General features: G+C 35.3%; 1 protein-coding gene across 3 annotated transcripts in view; it reads left to right on the top strand.

The window, feature by feature from the left end:
- LOC118182077 (kyphoscoliosis peptidase-like) overlaps positions 1-20,396 on the top strand; it is a 139,120-nt gene that overhangs the window by 97,353 nt on the left and 21,371 nt on the right. For all 3 annotated transcript variants that reach the window (XM_085808511.1, XM_085808512.1, XM_035351358.2), the window contains exons 10-11: positions 3,317-3,437; positions 10,022-10,145. In XM_085808511.1, coding sequence (XP_085664637.1) covers positions 3,317-3,437; positions 10,022-10,145 — 245 coding nt within the window. The remainder of the gene's footprint in view (positions 1-3,316; positions 3,438-10,021; positions 10,146-20,396) is intronic.

The raw sequence follows: 20,396 nt of genomic DNA, 5'->3' as shown, positions 1-20,396 counted from the left end.
TTTGTTGGAAGGCGAAAATCAAAGGCTTGTGATCGGTATAGATAGAAAACACTCGACCTTCCACCATATGACTAAAATATTTAACTGCCTCGTACGCACTAAGAAGTTCGCGATCATATGTGCTACATTTAAAACTGTGTTACAGTAAACGTTTTTGAGAAGAATGCCAGTGGCTTCTATGCTCCGTCTACAAGCTGCTGCCAAACCGCACCCATGGCCGAATTAGATGCGTCAACCATTAATGCTAATGGATGCTTAGAAGGGTAGCTAAGAGCTGTTACCGACGCTAGGTCCCCCTTACATTGTACAAAGGCTGTGCGAGATTCGGCCAACCCAATAATTGGCCACGTATCTTTCTTTTTGCTGCCGATTAAATAAGTATGCAAAGGCCCCTGCTTTGCAGCGGCAGGAGGGAGGAAGCGACGATAAAAGTTCAACATGGCCAGAAAACGGTGCGACTCTTGGACAGTTTGGGGTTCTGGGAAATTTTGAATTGCAGTAACTCTATCACTAAGCGGACGAACCCCACCGAGGAAACCTCCTGGCCAAAAAATGACACTTGAAATTTCCCGAAAACACATTTTGATGGATTGACAACTACACCATAGGACTGAAATTGGTCAAGGACTAAACGTGTAAGGTACTTCTCCAGCCTTCTTAGCCTGTCTTCGCGATGTAATGGTCAGCACGTGTCGGCGTGTATTCGAGAGGTCCGTAGTTCAAGTCCCGGCGAGGGCATTGCTCGTTTCTCTCATCTCCTGTTTCTAAAATACCTATTGTCTCTACAGTGGCGCCGGAACTAAAACAGATGGTGGATGATGATTCTCCACCACCAGGATTTGGCGACTGGGTCGCCTAATGCCCAGTCGCTTTTTAAACTGTGGAGTATGTAAGGTATTTTTCCTGCCTTCTTAGTATATCTTCGTGGTGTAATGGTCAGCACGCTGGGCGCGTATTCGTGAGGTCCGTGGTTCGAGTCCCAGCGAGAGCATTGCTCATTTTCCCTCTCTCTTGCTTTCAAAAAATACCTACTGTTTCTACAAACGAAGGTATTCAATGTGCTCATTTTCGTTTGTTGAAGTTGCAAGAATATCATGGAAATATGGTACACAAAAATCAAAGTCATGAAAGACTTCATTTACGAAACACTTAAACTTTGGTGCCGCGTTACACAACCCAAAAGTCATAAGAGGAAATTCAAATAATCCAAAAGGTGTTATGACAGCAATTTTTGGTATATCAGGTGGATTGGCTGGGATCTGATGATAAGAATGTGTTAAGTCTAACGTAGGGAAAACACTTTTGCCTTCCAAGTCTTGCATGCAGTTCTGAATGTGAGGAACCGGATATCTGTAAGACAAAGTAACTGCGTTAAGACGTCCTTAGTCCCTACAAAGTCGCCAGTCGCCATTTTTCTTGGGAACCATGTACAGTGGACTGGCCCATGAATTTTTTGAGGGCCGACAAAATCCCTGTTCAAGCATACATTTAAATTCTTCTTCTGTGGCCCTTAATTTCTCAGGAGGCAACCGCCTTTCGGAAAGATTGGTGGTCCAGTGGTCTCTATGTGATGCACAATACCGTGGTCAGCATTTGTTTTTCTGGTTACCGAGCGGATGACGTAAGGATACTGCTCAAGTAGTTTGTAGAAAGGAGAATTACCGGAAATTAATTTTATTTCAAAATTAGTAGCATTTCCGATATCACCTGCAGCAGACAATTGTGTGATTGATTCGAGTAAGCGTCGATTTTTAATGTTGACCAAAAGAGAAAATTTTTGCAGAAAGTCAGCACCCATTATTGGGTACGAAACCGCAGCTATGACGAATGGCCATTGAAATCTGCAACGCAAACCTAAACCTAAAAACGGTAATATCGCTCCAAATGTTGCGATTTTTGATCCATTAGCTGCAAGTAAGTTTAATTTTCCTGGCGGACGTTTTGATACGGCAAGAGAGAGAGGTAAAACTGAAATGTCAGCACCTGTATCAACAAGAAAGCGCCTGCCTGACAATTTATCAGTTAAATAATCGGCTAATGCACTAGCCGCTTCCACTCGTGGGTTCGAGTGACGGCCCACTCATTTAAAGAGGTTTGTTGGAATGGGCATGGAGGCTTGCACTTACGCGCTATATAACCAAATAGCGAGTGATAGAAGCAAATTCTTTTTGCTCACTGGACTGCATGCTTTGGTAGTTCCTATTATGTCGGTTCCTTGACATAATAGCCGCGCGGATGATGCTGAGATCGTGTCTGTAAAGCTGTGACCTACAATGATAATTCCTGGATCTGTTGAAGTGTATGCGAGCCAGTTTCCCTTAGAAAGTCCTCCACGAAGGCATCCCTCCCCTTAGGCAGATAGCCCTAGTGTGCTTTGCTATAATTAAATACACCACACCTGGATCTGTTGCTGGAATATCAACACTGGGATGCTGATTAATTGCTTGTGGCTGGAGAACATCATGAATTTTGTCTGCCAGCTGGGGTAGATTCTCGTTACCAGTGGCAAGAATAACCTGGTTATTGCTCGGGAGACGGTTAAGCCACCATGATTGTAAAACATTCGATTTATGCAAATTCCTGCATTTTTGACAATAACTGGGATGGGCGCATATCGCCAATTTGCAAATCCTGCAGCAGTTGCTTTACTTTGGTATTTTCAGACGCCTCATACACTGAAAGTAATTTATTTTTCAATTCCTCATATTTGTTATCCGAGGGTGGTTTCAGAACTACCTCGTGGACTGACTGTAGAATTTCGGTGTGATTCATTCTCATTAAAAGCACGTGAACAGGTCACCAATTGTGGCGTTTATTTATTTTTACTCAATTAGTGACAGCAGTAAAAGATTGCTGTGTAGAACCATAGAACAGTTCCTGCTCTTAAGCTAAAGAGAATTTTCAAACAGCGAGCACTATCATGAATTGAAGTATGATTGTGTTACCGAATGATCCGAGTGATGCATTTTCTCCTTAAGTTACGCTCATTTTGTTTTTCGAACAATGAACAAAGTTCTGTGTTTCATGAAAATCGAATAATGATTGCGTTTACTAAATGATATAAGTGACGCATTTTCTTCTTTAATTATACTTCTTGAGCAATAGGCAAAGTTCTGTATATCAATGCAATGAAATACAGTTGCGTTTACCATACTTCTTTCCGAACAGCAAAAAAAATTCTTTGTACCATGTGTTGAAATATAATTGTATTTAGCTAATGATGCGGGTGATAAATTTCCTTTTTTCACTAACTCTTCTTCATTTTGACTAATAATATCACTGCAAGTAGTTTCACAAGTAACATTTTGCTTTGCAGGGTACACTGATCACACGGGAAAGTTTCAGCAGAAATTAAACGAGCATTTTTTCCTAACGGATCCCGAAGTCATGATATGGACTCATTACCCATATGATGAGATGGAAAATAACTATAGCAGGTAAAACTCTATTGTGTTTCACAATATTTCAAATACTGCATAACCTAAATTATACTTTTGAATAAATTACAATCTTACACAATATTACATTCTGAACAAAAGAGGTAGTACGAGAGATGGAGCAATATTTGCTGTTTTATTTTCTCTGTAAATGGAGAAAAGATTGAATTTTGGCAATTATTCATATAAAAAAAGCACATATACCTCTGAATAGATCACGGGCATTTTAATACTACAATCATTATCTATTAATTTAATAAATATTTTCTTTGTGGGGAGAAAAAATAATCTTTATGGGATTAAACAAATTGCAACACAAATGGAGTAGCGTAGATTGATTATACTGTTGTGTCAAAAGTTTAGTATATATTGTTATTAAAACGGTGTTTATCTGATTAACCCCTTGAGGCTTCATTAAATTTAAAAAAAAATTGTTTTATTTACACATGTCTCGAAATATTCGTTTGTAGTAATGACAACAAAAAAGTACCTATAGATTGTGTTTAGCCCATTACTGATACTGTCACCTAGAAGGAACACTGCTTATTACATTCTGAAATTCCTAAATAATATGCGTAATTAGTAAAAGAAATCATTGAGATTTCTGTTAAATTCAACACTAGTGAAAACTGAATTTGTAATGGAATTTATGAATAACTTTCTTTTCATAGTTTAAATCTGAAAGTTGAATCATAAGTGTTTTCTGATTAAAAGTAATTGGTCTGGTCAATAAACACTGTGTGTTAACAAATGGGCATTTTAATGGTAGTGAATCAAATTCCTTATCATTGTCTCAGTCAATGGCTCTTCCCGTAAACATTGCTTTTAACAAGCAGGTCTTTAACGACAATAAATTAAAATGTTTTATTGATGCATCAGTAAATAACTGTTTCAGGTTCGTAAAATAATTGGAAATAACTCATAAAATATTTTATTTTAAAAATATGATAAATATATATTTTGACGTTCCGTTGTGAGAGCTATATGATTGTTAAAGGGAATTGTACCCCCATTATCCTCAGTGTTTGCTCGATCTTGTAACTTGCACATTACATCTTCCTGGTCTGATGAGCCTTACGCATTACCATGAGTGTGTACCATGACTGCTATGTATATAATAAATATAAATAATATATATATATATATAGTAAATAATAAATATATATAATAAAATAAATATGTATCTTTATAATTGTATTTGCATTTTATCAATCTGTGTTCATTCCAGATTTTAAAATATCTCATCATTTCTGGAGACAATTGAACAATTATGAAAATTCTCTTAATTTTAAAAACCATTGTCACAATGCGATCCGTTACTGCCAAGCGAACAACATTCCTGTCCTCTAGTTCGATTGTGGAGAGTGGCTGACAGAATCGTTCTGGCCGGCTGGTTCATCCGTCCTGCACCATACGCTTCCATTTATATCACTATGGCTTGATTTTGTCTAATGCGAGCAACACAGTGTTGCTCGCATTTCTTCGGTCAAACTCTGAAACTAGTTGAAATGACTTCTGTTTTTTATTCCAACGAAACGTACTGAAGCCATGGACCTTATAAGAAATAGACCAACCCAAATGGGTTTTCTCCCTTGTCCTGGCGCATTCCCAGCTGTCACCTTGACCACATCCGGAGGGGTAGGGACGACTTACAGAAACTTAACAATAGTTGGCTATTGCAGAGCGTATAATTTTCAAGAAAAAGCTGGTGACAGCGCCTCATTTCACAAATTAGAATTTTTAGATATTTTTATTTTTGAAACTGAGATTGATTTTTAAAAATTAAACATGTTTATCAAGCATAATTAATGTTCTAAATAATTATAAATCTGTTGCATGCTCTTAGGATGCAACTATGATGTAAGGAAATTTGTATCGATTTCTTATAAAAAAATAATATTTTAAATCTGAACTAACAGAAAAATTCAAACAAACAATTTTCTCTTACAATTTTTATGCTTTTTATTGGTGTAAGTAAAAAATACTAAATTCCAAAAAATGGATTTTTGAAAGTTTTTGTTTAAAATTCTTAATTCTACTTCTTTTTTAAAATTATAGGTGAATATTATAGCATAATATTCTTCAAAGGAGTTTTATTTCAAATATTTTTCATAATGCATCATAGGGATAAACACTTTAATAATTTTTATGCATTTATGCTAATGTTAAAAATTGTATTTAACTGTAATAATTAATTGTGCTAGTATTTTGTGTGCTAGTAATGTTAATAATTAGTGATCATATAATCAAATAAATGATCGTCTTGTTATGATATAATAATTTTAAAAACTACTGCCTGAAAATGCTCATAAAATCAAAGAAAATTATCAGATCTTGTTTAATTTTACCTTATTTGTTTCAAAGCATCAGGTGCTATCAATATATTATTTAATTTTACTTTATTTGTATACAAAAATAAGTTCATAAGTTTTGCGTGTAGAATTTTTACCGATTTATTAAAGTAAAGAAATTTATACAAGAATTACGCGTCAAAAAATGCAGTAAAAAGTGCTTTAATGAGATATATTAAATCTTATTTGCAAAAACTGTGACTTCCGTAATGTCATTACTTATACAACGTATCACATTTACTAATTAAAAACAGTTATGTGATACAAACGCCATAGGTTTCCGTGTTAAAGTAAGCCAAATCGTCCCTACTCCTTCTTGCGGACATGTGGGTGACGCACGATCCGCCTACTGGGTTAATATCTTATTGTAGAGACATTAGGTATTTTTGGAAGCAGAAGAGATGAAAAATAGCAACCGCCTTCGCCGGGAATCGAACCACGGACCTCTGGAATACAGGCCCAGCGTGCAGAACCACTACACCACGAAAGCACGCTAGAAAATCGAGAGAACTACCTTATATACTGCCCCTTTTAAAGGGCGACTGGGGTTTTTAGAGGACCTAGTCGCCAAATCCTGGGTGGAGAGTCATCATCGACAGCCCTTTTAGTTCAGGCGCCACTGTAGAGACATTAGGTATATTTTTAGAAGCAGGAAAGATGAAAAATAACAACTGTCTTCGCCGGGAATCGAACCACGGACCTCTGGAATACTGGCCCAGGGTGCAGAACCACTACACCACGAAGGCACGCTAGGATGGCGGGAGAAATACTTACATTATAAGGTCCATGACTGAAGCTTCCCAAAGGAACAAAGGACAACACACTTTTTTAGTACTTATTCAGTCTGCTATTCTCCGTTTTATAACTCTTCTGAAGGCTCTTATTAGCGAATATGAGTTGCACATCTACTGCAGTTTTACTCATTAGCATCTCCTAACAAGGTCTGTGCATGGTGCAAATTTCAAGCTTGTTGAATGCTTGCTTCATTGTGTTGCATTTTGGATTGGTAGCATTGTATATATATTTTTATATGCATCACACATAAATTGCTCTTTCGCTACACAAATGATTAAAGTTTCATATCACAAGGGTGTGTTTCTGCTGTGTAACTTATAACTTATAAAATAGAAAATAGTTGATAATGCTTTTATAATTTTGCTCATCTTATAAGGTATTTCTCCCGCCTTCCTAGCGTGCCTTCGTGATGTAGTGGTCAGCACACTGAGCCTGTATTTCAGAGGTCCGTGGTTTGATTCCTGGAGAAGGCGTTTCTCATATTTCATAACCCCTGCTTTCAAGAAATACCTAATGTCTCTACAATGGCGTCCGAACTAAAAAGGGTGTTAGATGATGATTCTCCTCACCCAGGATTTGGCGCTTGTGTCCCCTAAAAACCCCAGTCGCCCTTTAAAAGGGGGAGTATATAAGGTATTTCTCTCGCCTTCCTAGCGTGCCTTCGTGGTGTAGTGGTCAGCACACTGAGCCGGTATTTCAGAGCTCCATGGTTCGATTCCCGGCGAAGGCGATTGCTAATTTTTCATCACTCTTGCTTCCAAATTACCTAATGTCTCTATAATCTTAGCTAAAAATCTTAAAAATTCCGCTACTGACTACCAGTAATGCGGTTACGACGTATTCTGAGATCTTACACTCAACAGGACGGATTCGAAGAGGCTGAATCTTAGGGTTCCGTGGCTAGACACGCCGAGACTGTCATCTGGGTCATATGGACACAACCATATAAAGATGCTCGTAGTAATAATTGTTGCAAGGTACTCATCGATGAAATGAAGTATCCGGCAGGTCAAGGTGCACAAAGCGAGACTAGCCCGAACTGCTCCAGCCACGATCATTTGGGTTGAAGATTGCTCCACTCGACGTTTAGTACCTTCTACCATTTCATGACGCTTGCTTGAATCAAAGATCATGCTCAGGTTGCCATTTAAGATGTTTTCTTTACCAGCTCAACATAGACATCATTTGGAATAGGTCCGTGCCCACCATCAGGGTTAACCGCTTGCTGGCATCACATTTTTTCAATGATGAACCCCGTTTCAATCATAAGGCAGATAATCACTAGTCTTTTAAACATACCAGATCTCCTAAATAGACATTGTTATGCAGAAGCACATGGATAATACTCGTGGTATGATGGTGTGATGTGCTTTTTCTTATGATAGCAAGTCGACCCTAGTGATCGTGATTGCAAGTCTTAACAGTACAGAGTTCTTGAATAACATGCTGCGACTGATGGTTACCCTTCATGACCCTTCACTCTGCAGCCATTTTCCAACAAAATAATTCTCGCCCCATTCAGCTAGCATGTCTCTTGAATGTCTTGATACTGTTTCAGGTCTTCTTTGGCCAGCAAGATGTGCAGGACATTCAGAGTCAAGTACATGCGCCACAAAGCCATGAAGAATTTTAAAAACAATTAAGAAATGCCTGACAATGGCAGAATGATATGAGGTATGTTATCATGCCTTACCTCGACGAAGAGGAACATGAATCCCAATCAGGGAATGCTTCCCATATCATTATTTGTAACCTTTAAGACGAAATCATTGACCACTAAACTGTCCTGGAGTTTAACAGAAAACAGACATTTCCTTATTTTTTTCTTGCGTATGTTATGCCGTTTATGAATTTTACTTGAACGTTTTGAGTCCTAAGGATATTGCCCCTTCACACACCGAAAATAGGAAAAAACCATTTTGTGTGCATTACGCAATACATTACAACAGTTCAAGTTGCTGTGCCCATTCGGGACTTGAATGATGGCGAATTACCAAATATGCCAGATAATCAGACTAAAATTGTATAAAGCTGCAAAAGCGACCTTTTACGCTATTAATCATAATGAGAAATGAAAAAGACTGCATTTAATGATTCTACAAACATACTTAGTGAGTCGAACTTATTATAAACAAGTTTATTCAGAGTTTAATTATATTTAATAATTTTTTCCTTTGAAGTCATCAGAATGACCAGTACATGAAACCTTTCTGAATGAAGTTCGAATGATCACTTGCTCCTCATATTGAGCTCTTTTTGCAAAATATATTGTTTCGTCGAATATGAATACTCATCACATTTCCCATATTATGATTGCCGTTTTCGGCATATTTCATAAATGTATTTAACACTTCACTAACCTCATCTAAACTTGGCTGAATCTCTTTCTTATTCACTTTTCCTTTCTTTGTTACCTGTCAATTCAACACTTTGAATTAATGACATCGTCACTTAACTCTTTCAGTTGACTCAGTTTATCACTTTCGTCTCTCAATAATTCCGTTTTCTGAAAGCTTGATTTGGAGGAAAATTTTCAATTATTTCCAGACATTCAGAGTGATTGGACATTGGATCATCAGAACCTTTTCCTTCTTCAATGAAATTTTGCTTTACGGTATTTGGTCTCAATTTTCTTCAAGTTTTTTGAAACGGTGTGCTTTTGTGGTATCTACATGTTTCCAAGCAATAGCAGTAGTGAAAATTGCTATTCTCGTATTGAATTAAAATTAGTAGTCATTGATGCTTTCCCTCAGCAGCTTTTATCAAATTAGTAAATAAAAAAAAATTAAATCTACACAAATGCGAAGTTTTGAACAAAAAAACTAACTGTAAATGGCAGAAAGACGCGAAGCAATATCTGAAACTTTTGTAAGTGTTGCCAAATGAAGTGTTAGCAACGGCATCTTCAGGCAGGAATGTTTGTGAAAGGCGTGCCAGATTATCAGGTGCGCTGAACCATTAAATGCCAGACTAGCGGTCTTCTGCTACACTTCAACGGTAATCGAAGAAAGTACTATTATTAACTGTATTTGTAAATAAGACAAATGTTTTATATTCAATGTTATCGTGCTCATGAATTTCCTGAATGCACTAACTTCATTGTTAATAATTTTAAATAAATGCTAAAAGGTTACAACTATGGGATACTTGCTACATCAGCAAAAATATTAATAAAGCATATTTTATCTCTTCTCAGATATGTCCAGATAAATGCATTACAGAATTCCTTCTCGGGCGGCATATCTTGTTAATCTATTAGAGAATACAATCTGGATGAATAATTATTTTTGCATGCTTTCTAGGTCCTTTTAAAAAGTTCTGTGGCGTAGATAATTGCCATAGCTATGCAGAGTAAAAATTATATACAGCAGTTACATTTTTAAGCTCCTCTTTCAATATTTGTAGCTTAGACACAATTTTATTTCAATGTTCTTTCAGATGGCAGCTGTTAGAAGTAACAGTCAGTTTGGAGGAGTTCAATGCTTTGCCCAAAGTCACCCCATACTTCTTCGATTACAACATGAAAATTAGGTCAAGGCCTCAGAATCCGGTAGTTTTCAAGGTATAGTACTTTTGTATTTTTAGAATATGCCTGTATTATCAGTCTCTGAAGTTATGTCTTTAGCATTCATATATTATCATTGTAAATACGCATATACATTCTTTGCCGCGTTCGCTAAATAATTCTAAAGCTCAATATTCATATCAAATAATAAAGGAATTTCGCTTACCTGTCAGACGAAGCAAGGATTCTCGCCTTTTGTCATTTTATCCAGTTTTTATTGACGACACAATAAATACATTTACAATAAAGAAGCACATATAAACTTAGTTCGCAAATCGCACCTAATGTAATTTCTTGTTACATAACTCACAGTCCTCAAAGGAATTCAGGCGCACACAGCGCCATCTGGTGCAATGCAGTTTCTATAATCATAAAACTGGTTTATTTAATTATAAATACTTGAATTATATATATATATGAAATGTAGAATCTCATACATTATTTGTGTTGGGCAGCCGGGGCAACAGGAATGAGACAAATTTTAGAATATAAAGTGATACGTTTATTTTAGCATCCAATGTCACAAGCGTTCCTCCTGTACCTTGAGGAGAAGCCCTATTTATAGATAGATATGTGTGCGTCATGGTGCTCATCCAATCAGCGATATTAATTGAAATCACGAGGTGACGCTGTCTTCTCATCAGGAGTGTTCTTAAGGACTTTATGTAATATAACAGATTTAAGAGTTTCGCGATTTGGTGGGCGCCAACAGGTTAATATAATTTATAATAAAGAAAGGATTTCGCCAAAATTAAGAACAGGGATGCAATTTAGGTAGAGAATCGCCAACACAATATTAAGGAATATGATTAGAATTTAATTTAATCAGTTGATTTAAAAATATCATTACAGATTATCCCCCCCCATCTGAAAAGGCTTGGAGTCTCTGCTGTCGACCCAAGACAGTCCAGATAGTGAGAGCAGAAAATTTAGTTATTAAAAAATTAAGTGAGTAGGAAAACTGATTAGATTTACTTCAAAGCACACAAAATTTTTACATAAAGTATGACATAAAATATTTGAAAATATAATTAATACAGTATATAAAATATAATAAATGATTAATGAAATTATAGTAACTAAGAGAAGAAAAAAATAAAGCACTAATAACATATTGCTGGTTAGCTACGCGGCAACAGAAGATAGTAACATAACTGAAATTGTAAGTTTATATCTTAGGGCATGCCACTCACAGTTTGTGTATGAGTCCGTACAATCGTTAGAGTTGTCATTCAGGCTCATCTTCTGTCTTTTATTGCTCTTTGGAGATCTCTGGATCATTTAATTAGCGCTATAAATATTGAATGACATTAGCACTGGAAACATTTGAATTTTTATGTCAGGATACTAGACCTCTTATACTCTTGTTGAAAATACACATTTTGCTAGATTTTTAACATATTTTGTCACTCGCTTTTTATCTTATAATTGATAACAAAACAAAATTTAACTTCCAACATCCATACCAGTTTTTGTACACGATGCTGCAGAAACATAAAATGAAACTCAAAAGTTTCAACAACTGAAATTTAACTTTTTCAACTGTTGCTACACTTTACAACACAAACATATGAAAACATGAGCTCAAGAAAATGTGAAGGTATAGTACTCTACTTGTAGTATAGCCTCAATTAACTGTTTTCCACACGGGAAAGGGCATTCAAAGTTTGAAGGAGCCGCAGTAAAAGGAAAAGGGGCAGACAAGCTTCTCAGACACTGAGAGATAAGTCAACTGTTAAGGGGGACGACAATATAAAAACTAAAAGGAGGGTTATGAATAGTTTATTGATTTATAAATTTCGATTTATTCATGATGTAATTTAAAGTTCTTGGGTGGATAACTGAACCATAATTTTGACGCATGTACAATCTCAGTTGGTTTCTTCGTGTGAAAATTTTCCCTGTCTATTTGATAACTAACTTCAGATAATTTATTCACAATCTGAATTTTCTAGTATTTGGGTATTCGAATTCTTCATAAAAAACTAAGTCTCCAGGTTGAAATTTAGATTCTACAAATCTGGTGTCATAGTAAGTTTTATTCTTTCAGTGGTATTCAATAGTTCTTTTCTTTGCTAAAGCTCTTGCTTCATTTAAGGAAGGGTATGTGTTTTGATCGATTGGAGATTCAAAAGGGAGGTTACCAAATAGTAAGTAGGGTGAACTTAGTTACCGTATGAGGGGAGTTGTTATATTCAATAAAAACTTGCTCTAGCACTTTAGTCCATGGGACGTTTTTAGAAGAAGAATTTACTTAGTATAATTTTAGTTGACTTACTATTCATTGATTTACTCTTTCTACTTTACCATTTGTCTGCGGATGATGAGATGAAGTTAAAAGTTGTTTAACATTATGCTTTTTAAGAAATGCTTTGAATCTAGAGGAAGTGAAGGCGTCATTCCTGTCACTCAGAATTTTTTCTGGTATTTGAAATATTTGTTTTAGACAACTGGCATAGGTTTCTGAAGTTACACTTTTAGGGAAAAGCCCAGACATATCTTGTTGCATGGTCAATAACTATATGTAAATATTTTTTGTAGAATTATAATAATTAAATCCTCCCACAGTGTCAATAGAGAGACATTCGAAAGGTTTGTCGGTTGGGGGTACGTCTTGCATAAGACAAATTTTTTCCTGTTTTTTCTTTTTATTAAGTTGAGAAGTATGACAATGTTTCACAAAATTTCCAATATCTTCGCTAATATGAGGCCAATAATATTGAGGGTGATTGAGTTAAGCATAATTTGAACTCCCGGGTCAATAACTCCGGGTGACCAAAATTTTCATGGGTTTTACTCGACAATTTTAATCTTAGAGATTTAGGTGCTACAATTTTATAAAAATTCTTTTTCTTAACTACCATCATATCATTTATCTCTTGGTAATTTTTTCCGCAGATATTATCAATTTTTTGTTGTTCGATTATTTCATTTTTTTCAAGTAAATGTATACAATGTTGGAGGTGCTGGGAAACAGAATGTCTAGAAAACATGTCAGCTTCAATATTTGTAGACCCCTTTTGATATTTTACTTCATAATTGAACTTACTGAGTTTGCGTGACCAACGCAACCTTTAAATTTTTAACATTTTTGAGCCCAACGAGGGCTTAATGGTCAAAAAGGATAATGTATAACAAATTTTTGTCCATGAAGATAGTAACAGAATTTGCCTAGGGCATCTACTATGGTCAAACATTCTAACTCAGTAATCGTATCATTTTTCACATAATTTCTTAAAGTTCGGGAAGGATATGATACAGGGTGAAGGACATCATTTTCATCTGGTTGTTTCAGCAGTTTGAGAAGCGTCAACAAAAATATGACATGGCCTACTAGAATCATACAATTGTAAAACAGGTTTGGAAATCAGTATTCTTTTCAATTCGTCGAAAGCTTTTTGACACTGGTCATCCCATTCCCACTTGAGATCTTTTTTCAACAGTCTATTTAATGGAGCTCTAATAGTTGCATAATTCGGATTGAATCTATAATAGACATTCACACTTCCCAAAACTCTTGGTAACTCTTTGGTGTTATTGGGGTTTTTAAGTTTCTTAATAACTTCTATACTATGGTTATCGGGAATTATTCTACCATTTTTTATTCCATAGCCAAGGAAGGTGATTTGATCTCTGGCGAACACACATTTGTTTCGATTCAATTTAATATGCTCCTCTTTGAACGCATCAAATAAAATTTTTAAATGTTCTAAATGTTCCTTCTCAGAGGAAGAGTAAACGTATCATCAAAGTAACTGCAAGCGAAATTAATTTTATTTTTTGTTAATATTCATCTAATTGTTCTGTTAAAAATTGCAGAGCATTTTTGAAACCAAAAGGGAGTCTCAGCCATTCGAATAAGCCAAAATTCGTTCAAAAAGCTAATTTCTCAGTATCTGCAGGTTGAATATGGATATGCCAGAAACCAGATTTCAAATCAATTGTAGAAAATACTTTTGCTTTACTTAATTTGTCTAAGAAAATGTCAATGCGAGGAAGGGGATTTGCATCCGTTTTAGCGAGGGAATTCAATTTTCAATAATCTAAACATAATCTAGTTTACTTACCTTCCTCACGTTTAGGTACTAATGTCACGGGCGACGAATATGGGCTACAACTTTCTTTAATTATACCCGCTTGTAATAATTGATCAATTTGGGTCTTAATTTCCTCTTCTTCCATAGGAGATGTTCTATAAGGTCTTAATGATACAGGCAAATCAGAAGTTAAATTAATTCGTTGAGGTTCAATATTAATTTTTCCTACATCATACTTATTTTTAGAAAACACAGATGAATAATCATTTAAAATTTGTTTAAGTTATACTCTTTTTTATCGACATTATTAGAAACAGCATTTTTCACTTAAATGTTAGACTGAGAATCTGTTTCCTTTGGATTTGTAGTTAGAGATTTACAGGTTGGAAAATGTCTTACATTATCATCATTATTAACACATGGATAAACATTTGTTGTACCACCTTGAAGTTGGAGGTGTAAAGATATGGGTCGGCTGTCAACATGGCACTCATCATTAAGTACAATAGATCTCTGTTTAATTTTTAAGTTAGTACAATCAATATTCAACTTAAATAATTTGCATTCATTAAGTCATAAAATTACATAATTCAAATTATTATCAAGAACAAACAAAGTAATTTGGTTACTAATCTGTCCAATTTTTATTTTTATGCAACATATTTTGTTGAAGATTATTTGTCCCTTAGTTTGGGTTACTGAAAATTATCTAACACTTTGTACTTTTAAATGTAATTGTGTAACTGTTTTGGAAGAAATTATTGATATGGTGGCACCACTGTCTACAACACACTCTAGAGGTTTCTTGTTCGACAAATATCCCGACACCTTTAATAGTCAAATACTGTGAGGGGTTTCGGGGGTTGGTTCTATTGCAAGGGGTTGTAACATTAGGTGTAGCATTAGGTGTAGCAGTTCTCTCCCCTCTGAAAGGACAAATCTGAAACCAGTGAAAAGCATTTGGGATTCCGTTCCGGGTGCAAAGTCTACAGGGACTGGGTGGCAATGGCAATCTATTTTAAGAACTATAATTATGATGACTTGTAAATCTTGGACCACTGAACCGATTATAAAAATTACTTGGTCTCTGGAAACGTTAGAAATTGTTGGGTCTAGGAAAATCTTGTCTCACAATCTTGGGGACTGTCCCCAATCGGAGTAACAAATCTGGGAGAGGCACTTTTGATTTGTTGATTTTTGCGAATCTTAATAAGCTTATGGGCCTGAGTAAGCCAAGAGAGTGCGGGGTCAGAGGGTGCGTTGATCGTCATTAAGGATTTTAATTGTATTAGGAAGGCCATCCGTCAGACCCTCCAAGATCATTTTATGAGTTAGATTTAATTTTTTACCATATCTATTTTTTTTCGAAAATATTGCGTTACTTCCTCTTTATTATTGTATTTGAAATTGGCAAAATCACCAAACTTAGTTAAAGTGGGGTTCAAAAAATTTTCCTTTAAAATTTGGACTAACTCCACATATTTAGTAAGTTGATGCCAGTTCTTGACATATACGCTAAGTGCATTATCTCTTAAATATCGAGATACATTATTAAGCTTCCACGTATCATCTCTATCTAAATGAGTTTTGTTAAAGTACTCATGCCATGAATTTATATACCTATCATTCTGCGCGTCGAAGGGAATTATACTTGTTTCAGGTTCAGCGCTAGCTGCCCTTAATGAATCGTCAGGATCAGAGATATTTTCATTAGCCATTATTCTCTTAATAATATTTTCATAAATAAAACTAAATCAAAATAATACTCTTTAAATTTTTCCAAAACAATATTAAAACCAAAATATATCCTTTAAATACCAAATTTAAAATACATTTATACCAAAATAATACTTTTTAAAATTTTCAAAATAAAAACACAATTATTAAATCAGTAATTATAATTCAATAGAAATAATATCATTTGCATCGCCAATCTTTTTACTAATTGTTTCTGTTTGACGCGTATTGTGACGAGAATACGAGTGATGAAATCGACACGAAAATGCACATATTTGCGCACTCTTGATTAGCTTTCCGTAAAACACGATGAATGACCACACAACTCTCGAGAGCAACACTGAACGGTACAGACATAGGGAAGATTCACAGCGTCAAAACTAGGTCAGCGGTAAGAGCACATTTGATGAACGACGAACTTTCGATGTAGACACAGATCACGCATTACAGGGGGCAGAAGGATGATTCTCTTGAAGCGAGAACGCCTAGAGAAAAATATAGGAACATAGGAGTCGCACACCGGCAAATTCATCTAAAGTGCGTAACATTTTATCCGTATAATCCTTGGGGTATCATCTTTTTTAGATAATCCATTTGAAGGCGGCATCCTACCGGCTTTCTGAAATGTATAATCTCATACATTATTTGTGTTGTGCAGCCGAGGCAACAGGAATGAGACAAATTTTGGAATATAAAGTGATACGTTTATTTTAGCATCCATCTCACAAGCGTTTGAGGAGAAGTGCTATTTATAGGTATGTGTGCGTCATGGGGCTCATCCAATCAGCGATATTAATTGAAATCACGAGGTGACGCTATCTTCTCATCAGGAGTGCTCTTAAGGACTTTATGTAATATGAAAGATTTATGAGATTGGTGATTTGGCGGTCGCCAACCGGTTAATATAATTTATAATAAAGAAAGGATTTCACCAAAATTTAGGAACAGGGATGCAATTTAGGTAGAGAATCGCCAACACATTATTAAGGAATATGATTAGAGTTTAATTTAATCAATTGATTTAAAAATATCATTGTATATATATGCAATGATATTTTTATATTTATATTCATATTTATATATAATTAAAGAAAGGAGAACAAACTAAAAAAGACCTTTGTGGTCAAGAACTTTTGCGCATTCAGCTGCAAAATTTAGAAAACAAGGTAAAAAGAATATTCTTAGTGCTTCCGCTAAAAAGTAGCTTTGATACTGTGGTTCCGGTGAAAAAAATTTAACATAAGTAAAATAAAGTGCAATGAAAAGTGTAAACATTAAATAAACAATATTATTAGTAGAATATTTACAAATAAAATTCAGATCTAATTGTAAGTAATATGTTGATCAAGGTAATGCAAACTTTAAACAATAGCATAAAAGTGTGACATAAGACTCAAGCAAAAATACAAAAACAAAAAACGGTAAATGGTAAATTAACCCAATTCGAGTCTCATTACCGACTCTTCAGGGGAAATTTATATTGATTTTCGAATCCAGCTAATTCCATATCGCGTTTCGTCGAAACAGACAATTGAAACTGTACAGGAAACTCTTTTTCAATACTAACTGAAAAAACTTAGTCAAAAACTTTAGTCTCAATACTCTGTTCCATTTCCCGACGAGTCCGCTTGAAAAAACACATTAAGGTTTAAGAAAAAACTATACATATTGGCCTGGTTAGGCAAATGTACAAAATAAAATAAAGAGCGATTTGCTATTAGTCAAAAATACAAGATTTTTAGGGAGGACCTACTAGCTTATAGAGTTTAAACTTTGTGAACGAAGTTAAAAAAATTAAAATAAAAAGCGAAGAAGACAATTAAAAGAATTGAATGGGTCTTGCTATGACCAAAAATTAATACAAGGGAAAGAATTTTTTTTAAAAAAACAGACCTGGAACGGTGACATCTTCTTGCACGACCCATGTTAATTCAAAAGGGCGATTGCCTCCAGAAAAGAAAGTAGCCAACCAACTAGGCAGGTTGACGTAAAAGTGAAAGAAATGTCATGATGAAAGAGCCAATGAAACGTGACTGACGGCTAGCATAAACCTGACTCAGTGTGAGGAGGGGTGGCAATATGCTGAAGAATGAAGAAATTGTAATATACGAGGGCAATCCCCAAAAAAAGGTCTCCTATATTTTTAGATATACAAAGAGCCGTTTATTTTCTATAATTGCTACATCACTTTAAAGATTGAAGAATGCTTTATTTTTCAACATAATTGTCATTTCGGTCGATGCATTTTTCTAGACGCTGTGGCAGTTTTACAATGCCCATGTCATACCAGCTTGCCGCCATGCCCTTCAGGAAGCGTTGAGGAGCTTCAGGAGCATCCAGAGTGATCCTCCGATCTTTACGCATGAGTTCCTCAACTTTCGCGATTGTCTCGTCGGCAATTGACGGCCTCCCACTCCTTTCTTCGTCATGAATTTCAGTACGACCGGCTGTAAACTCTCTACACCACTTGCGAACGTTTTTGACATCCATGCACGATTGTCCATACATTTCCGTCAATAGGCGGTGAATTTCAACCGGTTTAACGCCTTTTGCGTTCAAAAATCGAATAACTGCGCGCACTTCGGATTTGGCGGTAACGTTTATCGGGAGCTCCATTTCGAATGGCTGCCAAAATGGCTGCCAAGACTGAGCATCCGAGCGAAGCGCCTGCGTGCTTATGTGGTAGCGGAGAAGGCACCACTCACAACAGTGTTGCCAACAACCGTATTAAAACTTTCTCTACGTCCCCAAAAAATAGGAGACCTTTTTTGGGGGGGATTGCCCTCGTATATCTATATCTATATATATATATTATCTATCTATATATATATATATATATAGATATATATATACATATATATATATATATAAGTAGAATTCTCAGTTAACCGGAACCCTATAGCAGCTATCCAAATCATAAATTAAAATGACTCATCCTATTAAGTTAATTATGAGTTTTAATTTTTATGTGAAAGTTGAAAGAAAACCTGAAATAGTAAGCCGATGAGGTTGTCATGCACATTTACCTCATTTTATTTAGCATGCCATTATGTAATTATTATAAGAAGTTCCCACACATAATTACAGTAAATATGTATCTTAAAAGTATTGATAGAAAAGCAGTAACTAACGGTAAGTACATTTTTGTTTATTTCAAAATTATTTCTCAGCCATAAATGTGTTTCTTTTCTGAGAACAGATTGAAAATTATAGTGACAATAGAGCTATTTCCTTTTCAGCAAGGAATTTTTCTTTTGTTTACCGTGAGTCGATTACTTTCTATTAGCTTTTGATGTTTCATGAGATGTTTTTCCCCACTTTATGTAATTTTTGCGGGTTTTTTAATTCTGAGCGATATTTGTTCCTGTATGTAAAGTGTTTAGCAAATAAAAAGTAATTTCATCACTCGTTTAAATCACTGTTTCACATTTTGTTAAACGGCTTTACAATTATTTAACACTTTCACTGTAAAACCTCGGTTGGGACAGACAGAAGAAATGAAATTCTGTTACTTGCATTGTATTGGATCTAGAAAGAAATAGGAAATCCTGTTATCTGTCTGCAAGCACAAAATGCGCATCTGGGCTTTCCAGTTATCCGGATTATCAGAAAATGCAGTTAGTTCGGATAATTGAAGTTCTGCTGTACATTTCTAAATTGCAAAGCAAAACAAATGAGAAATTTTAAAATCATGAAGCAAATGTAACAATAGTTATAGAAGTTTCCAGTGGTCATGCAAGATCTTTCGCTTTAATACGAAACTTCTGTTACAAAAATACATTTTTGTTAATGACGAATGCACACGTTTTCATCGCATAAACGCAATCTACGACCCAATAGCTTCCTATATGCAAAATGTTCATGAATGTCGGCTCCGTTTTTTTCTCTTTATAAACGAAGCTGTGGTTAAAGATGAAAACCTTATGCCAAAAATTGTGAGGACCAAAATAATGCGAGGGAAAAGTGTCATTGAACAAGCTTTGTGGTAGAAGAAAAACTAAGAGGAAATTATTGCACTTCTAAGACATCGCGGCGTAAAACATCACGATGGAAAGTAAAACAGCCGCAAAACTTCGCTCTTTAATCCATTGTGGTAAAAACATACGGCCCATACAAAACATACATAATGATAACATCGCAAATATGACTTTTGAGATTATAAATTTGTCAAATTTATGTCTGCTGTTGATGAAAATCTGAAAAATGAGTAGAAATTACAGTTAACAGCTTTATTTCCTAACGCAATGTTTTATTCCAGGATGTTTTAGAGCTCTTATGTTTATTCTTTGCTTTCTTTTCTACTACGACGTTTTGTAAGATTTTGTGTTCAACTCGGGTTATTTATTTAGCTGCGTTTTCATCCGCGATATTTTCGGCGAATACCAAAACCTTCTGATCCTTCTAAAATTCATTTCAGAACATTTACTTGTAATTACCAGATATGTCAGTTTCCGGGGAAAAAGTAAGAAAGAAC

Source organism: Stegodyphus dumicola, chromosome X1 (genome assembly GCF_044657685.1).
Source record: "Stegodyphus dumicola isolate Sdum_Otavi_A_Nest chromosome X1, ASM4465768v1".
Taxonomy (NCBI): domain Eukaryota; kingdom Metazoa; phylum Arthropoda; class Arachnida; order Araneae; family Eresidae; genus Stegodyphus; species Stegodyphus dumicola.
Note: the sequence above shows the minus strand (reverse complement) of the source record. Positions and strands in the feature narration are given on the sequence as shown.